General features: G+C 39.7%; 1 protein-coding gene across 8 annotated transcripts in view; it reads left to right on the top strand.

Moving 5' to 3' along the window:
• The window catches only part of PRRC2C (proline rich coiled-coil 2C), a 35,293-nt gene that overhangs the window by 12,312 nt on the left and 8,158 nt on the right, over positions 1 to 14,823 (top strand). For 4 of the 8 annotated variants that reach the window (XM_031658642.1, XM_031658640.1, XM_031658645.1 and 1 more), the window contains exons 6-10: positions 702 to 905; positions 2,594 to 2,706; positions 3,071 to 3,207; positions 13,437 to 13,668; positions 13,901 to 14,023. In XM_031658642.1, the coding sequence (XP_031514502.1) occupies positions 702 to 905; positions 2,594 to 2,706; positions 3,071 to 3,207; positions 13,437 to 13,668; positions 13,901 to 14,023 (809 nt within the window). The remainder of the gene's footprint in view (positions 1 to 701; positions 906 to 2,593; positions 2,707 to 3,070; positions 3,208 to 13,436; positions 13,669 to 13,900; positions 14,024 to 14,823) is intronic. The other 4 variants (XM_031658641.1, XM_031658649.1, XM_031658652.1 and 1 more) reach the window with 1 other exon arrangement.

Genomic DNA, 14,823 nt, shown 5'->3' with positions numbered 1-14,823 from the left:
ACTCAGGCTGGAGTGTGGTGACGTCATCACTGTTCACTGCAGCCTCAAACTCCTGGGCTCAAGCAGTCCTTCCATCTCAGCCTCCCGAGTAGCTGGGACTACAGGCACCACCATGCCCAGCTAATTTTTTGATTTTGTGTGAGACAGGATCTTACAGTGTTCCCCAGGCTGGTCTTATACTCCTGCTCTCAACATGGGCCAGTTTTTACAGGAGAGAGAAATCCAGCCTTAAGTATATGTGGCATTTTAGGACCAGTTGAGATCTCTGAAGGCCCATGTATAGTCGTAATTATTTCTAAGGGATAGCACTTTTCCCTTTTGTGTCCTTGTATCTATGGTCATAAGTGAATGAAGCTCTTGATTATGTATCCTATTCTTCTTTGTGATGATTAAAAAACAAGTCGTTTCTGGCCAAACTATAACAGTTATATAGGCTCTCGGCCTCATTTTATGAATGTTGTGTTTTGTTTCTTGTTTTAATTTTCTGTTGTTTACTGTTCCATATTTTCTAGTCATATTTGCATTTGGTGATAATTACTCTTTTGTTTTGTAAGCTACCTCATCTACTTTTGGCCTGAAGCAGTATATAAGTACGTGATGGGTAGAAACATTAATTTTGCAGTTTCTGGTTAGTACTGTGAGCAATAGCAACACTTTTAAATTTGTTCTGTTTTCCCCTTTATTTGCTTCCCCAAATATAGGAGCTGGTACATACACTACCTCTTCTTTGAGCACAAAATCTACAACCACATCAGACCCTCCAAATATTTGTAAAGTGAAACCTCAGCAGTTGCAGACAAGCAGCCTGCCTTCTGCAAGTCATTTTTCACAGTTAAGCTGTATGCCTTCCCTTATTGCCCAGCAACAACAGAGTCCGCAAGTTTATGTGTCTCAGTCTGCAGCAGGTAATGTTTTTAGGCTTGAATATAAGGAATTTAGAAATTGAAGACTAAAATGCCTATTTTTGTCTCTTCTTAACCTTTCAGCTAGGCATAAGGCTCTTAAAGTACATTGCTGTAAATATTTAAATACGCGTAATTCTTTTTTTTTTTTTGAGATGATGTCTGGCTCTGTTGCCCAAGCTGGATTGCAGTGGCACAGTCTTGACTCACTGCCACCTCCATCTCCTAGGCTCAAGTGATCCTCTCACCTCAGCCTCTCAAGTAGCTGGGACCACAGGAGCACACCACCATGCCCAGCTAATTTGTTTGTTTGTTTGTTTGTTTTGCATTTTTGGTCTAGACAGCGTTTTCTTACCATGTTGCCCAGGCTGGCCTCGAACTCCTGAGCTCAAGTGATCCTCCTTCCTCAGCCTCCCAAAGTGCTGGAATTATAGGCGTGAGCCACCTCTCCCAGCCTAAATTGACGTAATTCTTTTTAAAAGTGTCTTGGAAGATATAAGTGTACATACGTACTGTAGTAACAGTTTCTTAGCTAGGAATCTCATATGGATACACTTAACCTATCAGAGGTTAAGTGAGGGTATTCATTGCAGTATTATTTCTAATAATGACAAGTTAAAAACAATATATAGGCTGGACATGGTGGCTCATACCTATAATCCCAGCACTTCAAGAGGCCAAGGCAGAAGGATTGCTTGACCCTAGAAGTTCAGGACCAACCTGAGCAACATAGTGAGACCCCACGTCTACAAAAAAATTTTAAACATTAGCTGGATGTGGTGGCACATGCCTGTAGTTCCCGCTATTTGGGAGGCTGAGGTGAGAGAATCATTTGAGCCAGGTGATAATCATGCCACCGCATTCCAGCCTGGCAGAGTGAGACCCTGTCTCGTCATTATAATATGTGGAGTTCTGCAGAACATACTACTGTATAAAAACAGCAAGTCAACCAGGCACCATGGGTCATGCCTGTAATCCCAGCACTTTGGGAGGCTGAGGCGGGCAGATCACTTGAGGCCAGCAGTTCAAGAGCCACTTGGCCAACATGGTGAAACCACATCTCTACTAAATATACAAAAATCAGTTGGGCGTGGTGGCACACACCCAGCTGCTCAAGTGGCTGAGGCACAAGAATCACTTGAACCCAGGAGGTGGAGGTTGCAGTGAGCTGGGATCAATCGTGCCACTGCACTTCAGCCTGCGTGACAGAGCGAGACTGTTAAAAAAAAAAAAAAACAGCAAGTCACAAAGTAGTATGTACATACATAGAAATGTGTTTAGAATTTATACCAAACTTTTAAAATTAAATGTCAATCCTCTACATATTTTGCTAGATTCTAGTAGGTAGGTTTAAAATTGGAGTAGAATTGCCAGTTCAATGGGTAGATTCGTTTTCAATTTTAGTAGATTATGTGAAATTTTACCACTGACAAAATCTGAGTATCTATACCCCATTGGCAGTATATAAATTTTTTCTCATGCCTTCACAAGTACTAGTTACCTGTCTACTAGAAGTTTTCCATCTTTTCACGTTTGCCTCTTGTCACGTTTTTAGTTTTTCCATGGCTGTATTAATTTTCAGAGGGTGCACTTAATTTGGAATCTGCTACAAAACTTGGTTTTTATTTACTGTTTGGAAAATTCTGAAATTAGGACACTTATTACTGCTTGTTTTTCCTGACGGTCTACAGCTCAAATCCCAGCCTTCTATATGGACACAAGTCATTTATTTAATACCCAACATGCGCGATTGGCTCCACCATCCTTGGCTCAACAACAGGGTTTCCAACCAGGTCTCTCTCAGGTAATATCAAAGACTTCTTCCATCCTATGTTTGTTCCTTCGCATTTCTGTGGTTATAATAGTTACCTTGGAACATAAATAATAGACTCTGAAATTACAAGCTACGCATGATTACCTTGATATTCTATAAGCAAAATTTTAAAATTTCCCCCAATTTACCAGAGCTTAATATTAACAATGTAGAATAAGTAGTGGGTTAAAAGGGAAATTTAGATGTTTACATTCAGTTTTGTTTTAAAATGGAGCTGATATGTAGTATTCATCTTACTCTTTTCATGTCTCAAATTTTTATATTCCATTGTTAATGATTTATTTGTATGATGTTGATATATAATATGTTTACATACTTTTTCAATGCATTGCAGCCAACTTCAGTTCAGCAGATTCCAATCCCTATTTATGCACCACTGCAAGGGCAGCATCAAGCCCAACTGAGTTTGGGGGCTGGACCTGCTGTTTCCCAGGCTCAGGAATTGTTCAGCTCTTCACTTCAACCATATAGGTAAATGCTTTAAAAGTTACTTTTGTAGTGATGTTGAAAACATTGTAACTACTGATCCTCCTTGCCGTAATCCATAACTGTTCCTTCCCAAAAAAACCTAGGATGACTCTGCTATAAACCACATTGGCTAGTTGAGCATGTTGATTATATGTCATGAACCTCAGCCTCTGGTAATTTCAACCATACCTTATTAAAGAAAGTCAGCCTTCAAAACCTTTTGAAGTAGTGAACAACAGCAACCCCAAAACTGTTAGAAATTATAGAAAATAGCTGCTTAAAGAACCTAAAAGTCTGTGTGCCTTCTGGCTACCAACAACTATATATATCTGAATCTCCTCTACGTACGAGCTGAGGCATGGCAGTTAACTACATTATGTTAGGGGGTATAGGACAGGGTGGAATATAACAGAACAGAGAGGGGTAGAATATCAAAGCATGGAAGTAATGGTGACAAATATGCTATGTAGTGAAGAAAGCATTTTTTCCAAAAATTCACTCAGATGCACTGTAAGTTACCTTTGCAATTAGGGAAATAATGAAAACTGATTTTTTTTTGAACTTTCCTTATATATGATAGCTATTCAGCCTTTCACATACATTAACTAAATTTAGTCTTCACACAGCCACCTGTGTGAAGGTAAGTCCTCCTCATTTAACATGTGGATGTTAGGACTTGAAGAGGGTGAGGGCTTTTTGTTTTGTTTTGTTTTGTTTTAACCTAAGGTTATACATAAAGTGGCAGAGCCTGGATTCAACCCTCAGTGTCTCTGGTTTCCAATTTAATGAGGGAAGAAGAGTGAGAGTAAGAGTCAGATAGTAGGAGCAGTGCCTCATGGCATAGCTGTCATCCATCCTCTTAATGGTGGCCTTAAATCATCAGAAAGAAAAATAAGTTACATTCAGGACACTTGATTTAGGAAGTCTGTGCATTTGTTTTTAGGAATTTGTTTTCAGAAGTGAGTTCAGATAGAATTTCCATACTTTACAGATTAAACTTGTCATCAGTTAATACAGTATGTTTTATATTACCATAATGATACTCCTAGAGAAGCCAGGTTCAGCTAATGAAACTTTCTTAACAGAGAGCTGAGTCATTAGTAAACCTCATAAATGTGGCTTTTATTTTTACCTTTTGATTAAAGATACTTTAGTAAAATTTAATACACCTGTGTCGTTACCTATATAGCTGTTGTAGGTCTTCCCTCCTCATCTTACTCTCAGGTAGTTTCGTTATTTTCTCCCATTAGAAGTAAAACTATTTGCCCCAACTAGAAGCTAAAGGAAGTCTTGTATTTGGGATTATCTTGGAATTTATATTAAAAATAAAACTTGAAAATTTCTGACACAGGAATAGCAGCTAGATTTAACCTCACAAGCCAGTCTCCTTTTAATTGTATTGGCTGCTTGAAACACTGTTGAAAAGTTTACAACCACTTTTCAGTACTGTGAAAAAGAGTACAGTGATTAATTAGTAATGTCTTCCACAGGCCATGGGAGGTGGAGTAGCAATGTACTGTATTTGTAATCCCCATTTCACTAATTGTCTTAGAAGACAGACTTTTTAAGACCAGACCTGGTCAATAGAAATATAATATAAGACACATATGTAATTGTGGCAAGTGGCTACCACATTGGAAAGTACAGGTTTAGATTTTGAAAGCAGTTATTTTATCCCTAAACATTCCTTGCTTGTTACTTAACCTAATCAGCATAGTATTTATTAGGGAGTCTCTGAATTGGCTTCTACAAAGACAGGACAGTTTATAACAGTATATTCATATTTTCTTACCTTGTGTTTGAAACATAAATTATAAGTAGATATTGTAAAGATTGCTATGATCCTAGACTAGCATTCTTTCTTTTTTTTTTTTTATTTATTTATTTATTTATTTTTAAATTTATTTATTATTATTATTATACTGTAAGTTGTAGGGTACATGTGCATAACGTGCAGGTTTGTTACATATGTATACTTGTGCCTTGTTGGTGTGCTGCACCCATCAACTCGTCATTTACATCAGGTATAACTCCCAATGCAATCCCTCCCCCCTCCCCCCTCCCCATGATAGGCCCCGGTGTGTGATGTTCCCCTTCCCGAGTCCAAGTGATCTCATTGTTCAGTTCCCACCTATGAGTGAGAACATGCGGTGTTTGGTTTTCTGTTCTTGTGATAGTTTGCTAAGAATGATGGATTCCAGCTGCATCCATGTCCCTACAAAGGACACAAACTCATCCTTTTTTATGGCTGCATAGTATTCCATGGTGTATATGTGCCACATTTTCTTAATCCAATCTGTCACTGATGGACATTTGGGTTGATTCCAAGTCTTTGCTATTGTGAATAGTGCTGCAATAAACATACGTGTGCATGTGTCTTTAGAGCAGCATAATTTATAATCCTTTGGGTATATACCCAGTAATGGGATGGCTGGGTCATATGGTACATCTAGTTCTAGATCCTTGAGGAATCGCCATACTGTTTTCCATAATGGTTGAACTAGTTTACAATCCCACCAACAGTGTAAAAGTGTTCCTATTTCTCCACATCCTCTCCAGCACCTGTTGTTTCCTGACTTTTGAATGATCGCCATTCTAACTGGTGTGAGATGGTATCTCATTGTGGTTTTGATTTGCATTTCTCTGATGGCCAGTGATGATGAGCATTTTTTCATGTGTTTGTTGGCTGTATGAATGTCTTCTTTTGAGAAATGTCTATTCATATCCTTTGCCCACTTTTTGATGGGGTTGTTTGTTTTTTTCTTGTAAATTTGTTTGAGTTCTTTGTAGGTTCTGGATATTAGCCCTTTGTCAGATGAGTAGATTGCAAAAATTTTCTCCCATTCTGTAGGTTGCCTGTTCACTCTGATGGTAGTTTCTTTTGCTGTGCAGAAGCTCTTTAGTTTAATGAGATCCCATTTGTCAATTTTGGCTTTTGCTGCTGTTGCTTTTGGTGTTTTAGACATGAAGTCTTTGCCCATGCCTATGTCCTGAATGGTACTACCTAGGTTTTCCTCTAGGGTTTTTATGGTATTAGGTCTAACATTTAAGTCTCTAATCCATCTTGAATTAATTTTCGTATAAGGAGTAAGGAAAGGATCCAGTTTCAGCTTTCTACTTATGGCTAGCCAATTTTCCCAGCACCATTTATTAAATAGGGAATCCTTTCCCCATTTCTTGTTTCTCTCAGGTTTGTCAAAGATCAGATGGCTGTAGATGTGTGGTATTATTTCTGAGGACTCTGTTCTGTTCCATTGGTCTATATCTCTGTTTTGGTACCAGTACCATGCTGTTTTGGTTACTGTAGCCTTGTAGTATAGTTTGAAGTCAGGTAGCGTGATGCCTCCAGCTTTGTTCTTTTGACTTAGGATTGTCTTGGAGATGCGGGCTCTTTTTTGGTTCCATATGAACTTTAAAGCAGTTTTTTCCAATTCTGTGAAGAAACTCATTGGTAGCTTGATGGGGATGGCATTGAATCTATAAATTACCTTGGGCAGTATGGCCATTTTCACGATATTGATTCTTCCTATCCATGAGCATGGTATGTTCTTCCATTTGTTTGTGTCCTCTTTTATTTCAGTGAGCAGTGGTTTGTAGTTCTCCTTGAAGAGGTCCTTTACATCCCTTGTAAGTTGGATTCCTAGGTATTTGATTCTCTTTGAAGCAATTGTGAATGGAAGTTCATTCATGATTTGGCTCTCTGTTTGTCTGTTACCGGTGTATAAGAATGCTTGTGATTTTTGCACATTAATTTTGTATCCTGAGACTTTGCTGAAGTTGCTTATCAGCTTAAGGAGATTTTGGGCTGAGACAATGGGGTTTTCTAAATATACAATCATGTCATCTGCAAACAGGGACAATTTGACTTCTTCTTTTCCTAACTGAATACCCCTGATTTCTTTCTCTTGCCTAATTGCCCTAGCCAGAACTTCCAACACTATGTTGAATAGGAGTGGTGAGAGAGGGCATCCCTGTCTTGTGCCAGTTTTCAAAGGGAATTTTTCCAGTTTTTGCCCATTTAGTATGATATTGGCTGTGGGTTTGTCATAAATAGCTCTTATTATTTTGAGGTGCGTTCCATCAATACCGAATTTATTGAGCGTTTTTAGCATAAAGGGCTGTTGAATTTTGTCAAAAGCCTTTTCTGCATCTATTGAGATAACCATGTGGTTCTTGTCTTTGGTTCTGTTTATATGCTGGATTATGTTTATTGATTTGCGAATGTTGAACCAGCCTTGCATCCCAGGGATGAAGCCCACTTGATCATGGTGGATAAGCTTTTTGATGTGTTGCTGAATCCGGTTTGCCAGTATTTTATTGAGGATTTTTGCATCGATGTTCATCAGGGATATTGGTCTAAAATTCTCTTTTTTTGTTGTATCTCTGCCAGGCTTTGGTATCAGGATGATGTTGGCCTCATAAAATGAGTTAGGGAGGATTCCCTCTTTTTCTATTGATTGGAATAGTTTCAGAAGGAATGGTACCAACTCCTCCTTGTACCTCTGGTAGAATTCAGCTGTGAATCCATCTGGTCCTGGACTTTTTTTGGTTGGTAGGCTATTAATTGTTGCCTCAATTTCAGAGCCTGCTATTGGTCTATTCAGGGATTCAACTTCTTCCTGGTTTAGTCTTGGAAGAGTGTAAGTGTCCAGGAAATTATCCATTTCTTCTAGATTTTCCAGTTTATTTGCGTAGAGGTGTTTATAGTATTCTCTGATGGTAGTTTGTATTTCTGTGGGGTCGGTGGTGATATCCCCTTTATCATTTTTAATTGCGTCGATTTGATTCTTCTCTCTTTTCTTCTTTATTAGTCTTGCTAGTGGTCTGTCAATTTTGTTGATCTTTTCAAAAAACCAACTCCTGGATTCATTGATTTTTTGGAGGGTTTTTTTGTGTCTCTATCTCCTTCAGTTCTGCTCTGATCTTAGTTATTTCTAGCCTTCTGCTAGCTTTCGAATGTGTTTGCTCTTGCTTCTCTAATTCTTTTAATTGCGATGTTAGAGTGTCAATTTTAGATCTTTCCTGCTTTCTCTTGTGGGCATTTAGTGCTATAAATTTCCCTCTACACACTGCTTTAAATGTGTCCCAGAGATTCTGGTATGTTGTATCTTTGTTCTCATTGGTTTCAAAGAACATCTTTATTTCTGCCTTCATTTCGTGATGTACCCAGTAGTCATTCAGGAGCAGGTTGTTCAGTTTCCATGTAGTTGAGCGGTTTTGATTGAGTTTCTTAGTCCTGAGTTCTAGTTTGATTGCACTGTGGTCTGAGAGACAGTTTGTAATAATTTCTGTTCTTGTACATTTGCTGAGGAGTGCTTTACTTCCAATTACGTGGTCAATTTTGGAATAAGTACGATGTGGTGCTGAGAAGAATGTATATTCTGTTGATTTGGGGTGGAGAGTTCTATAGATGTCTATTAGGTCTGCTTGCTGCAGAGATGAGTTCAATTCCTGGATATCCTTGTTAACTTTCTGTCTCGTTGATCTGTCTAATGTTGACAGTGGAGTGTTGAAGTCTCCCATTATTATTGTATGGGAGTCTAAGTCTCTTTGTAAGTCTCTAAGGACTTGCTTTATGAATCTGGGTGCTCCTGTATTGGGTGCATATATATTTAGGATAGTTAGCTCTTCCTGTTGAATTGATCCCTTTACCATTATGTAATGGCCTTCTTTGTCTCTTTTGATCTTTGATGGTTTAAAGTCTGTTTTATCAGAGACTAGTATTGCAACCCCTGCTTTTTTTTGTTCTCCATTTGCTTGGTAAATCTTCCTCCATCCCTTTATTTTGAGCCTATGTATGTCTCTGCGTGTGAGATGGGTCTCCTGAATACAGCAGACTGATGGGTCTTGACTCTTTATCCAGTTTGCCAGTCTGTGTCTCTTAATTGGAGCATTTAGTCCATTTACATTTAAGGTTAAGATTGTTATGTGTGAACTTGATCCTGCCATTATGATATTAACTGGTAATTTTGCTCATTAGTTGATATAGTTTCTTCCTAGCCTCGATGGTCTTTACATTTTGGCATGTTTTTGAGATGGCTGGTACCGGTTGTTCCTTTCCATGTTTAGTACTTCCTTCAGGGTCTCTTGTAAGGCAGGCCTAGTGGTGACAAAATCTCTATGCATTTGCTTATCTGTAAAGGATTTTATTTCTCCTTCACTTATGAAACTTAGTTTGGCTGGATATGAAATTCTGGGTTTAAAATTCTTTTCTTTAAGAATGTTGAATATTGGCCCCCACTCTCTTCTGGCTTGGAGAGTTTCTGCCGAGAGATCTGCTGTGAGTCTGATGGGCTTCCCTTTGTGGGTAACCCGACCTTTCTCTCTGGCTGCCCTTAAGATTTTTTCCTTCATTTCAACTTTGGTGAATCTGGCAATTATGTGTCTTGGAGTTGCTCTTCTCGAGGAGTATCTTTGTGGCGTTCTCTGTATTTCCTGGATTTGAATGTTGGCCTGCCCTACTAGGTTGGGGAAGTTCTCCTGGATGATATCCTGAAGAGTGTTTTCCAACTTGGTTCCATTTTCCCCCTCACTTTCAGGCACCCCAATCAGACGTAGATTTGGTCTTTTTACATAATCCCATACTTCTTGCAGGCTTTGTTCATTTCTTTTTCTTCTTTTTTCTTTTGGTTTCTCTTCTCGCTTCATTTCATTCATTTGATCCTCAATCGCTGATACTCTTTCTTCCAGTTGATCGAGTCGGTTACTGAAGCTTGTGCATTTGTCACGTATTTCTCGTGTCATGCTTTTCATCTCTTTCATTTCGTTTATGACCTTCTCTGCATTAATTAGTCTAGCCGTCAATTCTTCCACTTTTTTTTCAAGATTTTTAGTTTCTTTGCGCTGGGTACGTAATTCCTCCTTTAGCTCTGAGAAATTTGATGGACTGAAGCCTTCTTCTCTCATCTCGTCAAAGTCATTCTCCGTCCACCTTTGATCCGTTGCTGGCGATGAGCTGCGCTCCTTTGCCAGGGGAGATGCGCTCTTGTTTTTTGAATTTCCAGCTTTTCTGCCCTGCTTTTTCCCCATCTTTGTGGTTTTATCTGCCTCTGGTCTTTGATGATGGTGATGTACTGATGGGGTTTTGGTGTAGGTCTCCTTCCTGTTTGATAGTTTTCCTTCTAACAGTCAGGACCCTCAGCTGTAGGTCTGTTGGAGATTGCTTGAGGTCCACTCCAGACCCTGTTTGCCTGGGTATCAGCAGCAGAGACTGCAGAAGATAGAATATTTCTGAACAGCAAGTGTACCTGTCTGATTCTTGCTTTGGAAGCTTCCTCTCAGGGGTGTACTCCACCCTGTGAGGTGTGGGGTGTCAGACTGCCCCTAGTGGGGGATGTCTCCCAGTTAGGCTACTCAGGGGTCAGGGACCCGCTTGAGCAGGGAGTCTGTCCCTTCTCAGATCTCAACCTCCGTGTTGGGAGATCCACTGCTCTCTTCAAAGCTGTCAGACAGAGTCGTTTGGGTCTGCAGAGGTATCTGCTGCTTTGTTATTGTTTACTGTGCCCTGCCCCCAGAGGTGGAGTCTACAGAGACAGGCAGGTTTCCTTGAGCTGCTGTGAGCTCCACCCAGTTCGAGCTTCCCAGCAGCTTTGTTTACCTACTTAAGCCTGAGCAATGGCGGGCGCCCCTCCCCCAGCCTCGCTGCTGCCTTGCCGGTAGATCACAGACTGCTGTGATAGCAATGAGGGAGGCTCCGTGGGTGTGGGACCCTCCCGGCCAGGTGTGGGATATGATCTCCTGGTGTGCCTGTTTGCTCAAAGCGCAGTATTGGGGTGGGAGTTACCCGATTCTCCAGGTGTTGTGTGTCTCAGTTCCCCTGGCTAGGAAAAGGGATTCCCTTCCCCCTTGCGCTTCCCAGGTGAGGCAATGCCTCGCCCTGCTTCAGCTCTCGCTGGTCGGGCTGCAGCAGCTGACCAGTACCGATCTTCCGGCACTCCCCAGTAAGATGAACCCAGTACCTCAGTTGAAAATGCCGAAATCACCGGTCTTCTGTGTCGCTGGCGCTGGGAGTTGAAGACTGGAGCCGCTCCTATTCGGCCATCTTGCTCCGACTAGCATTCTTTCTTAGTGGATTTTGTTCCTGCCACATAGGTCAGTTTTAATAAAACAACAAAGCATAATGTTCTTTAACCCACTACTTTTGATTTAGTTGCTTATTCTTTATCTCTGCATCTTAAAAGTGTAGACTGGAGGCATCCACCTCAGAGATGATAGGGAAGTCTGGAGTTAGATTCTGGCATTATGGTTTTGTTTTGAGGGGTGTGTTTTGGCTTGGTTTGATTTTGGTTTGTGTTCTTGTTTGTTTGCTTGCTTGATCTTTGTGGGTAATTCTGACGTGAGCTATTACTGTGCTTTATTCCATAAAGATCTTGAGGCTAGGCCATTTATATTAAAAATATATGTGGGGAAGTAATGAAATACAAATAAGAAAAGTTGGGGCTATTGGTGCTATAAATTAGAAAGTTGCCAAAGAGAAAAAGAGATTTTGTTCTCAACTTTGTGTTGAACACAAAAAGAGAATTATTCTCACTATTCGAAAGGAGAGAGCAATCCACTTCTCAGGGAGAACAGGCCTTTTCACAGGACTTTTACATGTGACGCTTCCTTGTATACAGGGCTTTAAATCTTGAAATAAGTTGCTTTAGACACAGTCTGTATTCTCTGCCTCTTTTCTTGATTTCTGAGCTAATTAGAGTGCAGCCAAGTGTCAGTGATGGGGAAACATTCTGAAGTATGCATCCTTTTTCAAACATCATAGAGTGTACTTACAGGAACCTAGGTGGTATAGCCTGCAGCTCCACACCTAGGCTATTATAGAGTACAGCCTATTGTGTCTAATTAGGCTATAAATGCATGCAGCATTTTACTGTACTTAGTATTTTGTAGGCAGTTGTAACACAGTGGTAAATATTTGTGTCTAAACGTAGAAATCTAAACAATCTAAACAGAAAAAGTACAATAAAAAGATAGCATACAAGATTAAAAATGGTACTTACCATGTATAGCACACTTACCATGAATGGGGCTTGCAGGACTGAAAGTTGCTCTAGGTAAGTCAGTGAGTGAGTGGCGAGTGATATTACTGTACACTACTGTGGAGTCTATAAACACTGTACACTGTGGGTACACTATATTTGTAAGAACAAATTTTTCTTTAATAAATCAACCTCAACTTACTGTAATTTTTTGACTCTTGTAATAACATTTAGCTTACAACACAAACAGTTGTACATCAGCACAAAAATATTTTCTTTTTTTTGTTGTTTTTTTGTTTGTTTTTTGAGACAAGGTCTGTGTCACCCAGGCTGGAGTGCAGTGACACATACAGCTCACTACGTCGAACTCCTGAGCTCACGCCATTGTCCAACCTCAGTTTCCCAAGTAGCTAGGACTACAGGCACTTGCTACCGTGCCCACCTAATTTTTTATTTTTTTGTAGAGATGAGGTCTTGTTCTCTTGCCCAGGCTGGTCTAAACTCCTGGCCTCAAGCAATCCTTTCACCTCAGCCTCCTAAAGTGCTGAGATTGTGAGCATGAACCACAAAGTCTGGCCTTTTCTTTTGTTAACGTTTTTCTGTTTTTTGAATTTTTTTTTTTTTTTTTAACTTTTTTAAACTTTTTTGTTAAAAACTAAGATGCAAACACACATTAGGCTAGGCCCACACAGGGCTAGGATCATCAATATACTCTCATCTACCTCACCTCCACATCCTGTCCCACTGGGAAGTCTTCAGGGGCAGAAACACACACGGAGCTGTCATGTCCTATGTTAACAATGGTTTCTTCTGGAATACCTGCTAAAGGATCTATCTGAGGCTGTTTTATAGTTTTTTGTTTTAAGTAGAAAGAGTACACTCTAAAGTAACAAAATGTATAGTAAATACATAAACTAGTAACATAATTCTTTTTATCAGTATCAGATATTATGTACTGTATATAACTATGTACTGCACTGTTATATGACTGTAGTAGGTTTGTTTATATTTAATACTAGCACCAGCAAAAACACTTGAGTCATATGTTCTGTGATGTTAGAACAGCTATGATGTCACTAGGTGATAGGAATTTTTCAGCTTCCTTATAATCTTATGGGACCATCAATATATATGTGTTCTATTGATTGAAATGTCATGTAGCACATGACTGTATTGGGTCATTTGGGATTTGCATTGTTAAGATTTTCAGATTACAGATGAGATTCTAACAATATTTTCTCTTTAATCCTTATGTAGATCTCAGCCAGCTTTTATGCAAAGCAGTTTATCCCAACCATCTGTGGTCCTTTCTGGGACTGCTATTCACAACTTTCCAACTGTCCAACACCAAGAACTTGCCAAGGCACAATCTGGTCTTGCCTTTCAGCAAACATCAAATACCCAGCCTATTCCCATATTGTATGAACATCAACTGGGGCAGGCATCAGGACTAGGAGGTTCCCAGCTGATTGACACACATCTTCTCCAGGTAAGTCAGGGGACTAGAACAGTGCACACTCATTGTATTCCTATGCCACAGATCATTTTAAGGAAACATTTTTAAAAGAAAACATGTTAAAAGATGCAATGAAAAAAACAAAGTCCTTTCATTTTATCTGATACTAAAAATTGCTAGACATTGCTTTGAAGTCATAATCTCCGTCTCTGAATTTGAAATTTTTTTCAGTTTTACTCATGTTTTCTTACAAAATTTTTTCTAGGCTAGAGCAAATCTTACCCAGGCTTCAAATCTTTATTCTGGACAAGTACAACAGCCTGGTCAGACAAATTTTTATAACACTGCCCAGTCACCAAGTGCTCTCCAGCAGGTAAACTATGGCATGGTAAATTTCCTCAATTTTCTTTATTACTAATTTTATTGCTTTTGTGATTGTTTGGGAATTTAAATTGAACCATGAAGGAAAGATGGAGGAGTGGTCATTAAACTGTTCACTGAGATGTCATAAAGAATTCCATTGGGTCCACATAGAAGGGGTTTCAGGTTCATGACACCCCTCTTCTCACCACCATCACCCCCTACTTCAGTCATTCCTGTATTTTTACATCTTCTAGGTTTTTTGTTGGTTTGGGGGGTTTTATTTTTTTTCTGTCACCCACGCCAGAGTGGATGTGATCATGGCTCATTGCAGCCCACCTCCCAGGCTCAAGCAATCCTCTCACCTCAGCCTCCTGTGCAGCTGGGACTACAGGCTCATGCCATCATGCCTGGCTAATTTTTCTTCGTATTTTTTGTAGAGACAAGGTTTTGCCACGTTGCCCTAGGCTGATCTTGAACTCCTAGGCTCAAGCAATGCACCTGCCTCGGCCTTCCAAAGCGTTGGGATTACAGGCTTGAGCCACCACACCTGGCTGCTAGGTTTCCGTGTAATTATTTATTCTATTTTAACAAAGGATTCCATGAATATAAAACTTTGAAAACCATTGTCCAGGATATAGTTACATGTAAGTGTGATTTAGGTGGCTTACCCATTAGTGCTAGGGAGAAGCCTCCCAAAGACCCATCTGACAGGTTAGCATACATACAACAGTGTGGCAGAGTGTGATCGAGTATAAATGGCAAATACTTTCTTAAGTGTATGAATGCAATAATAATTTTCAGTGAAAAGTGTATGGTGCATTTAAA

This window comes from Papio anubis, chromosome 1 (genome assembly GCF_008728515.1).
Source record: "Papio anubis isolate 15944 chromosome 1, Panubis1.0, whole genome shotgun sequence".
NCBI lineage: Eukaryota > Metazoa > Chordata > Mammalia > Primates > Cercopithecidae > Papio > Papio anubis.
The sequence above is the reverse complement of the archived record's forward strand: the minus strand, read 5'-3'. Positions and strand labels throughout refer to the sequence as shown.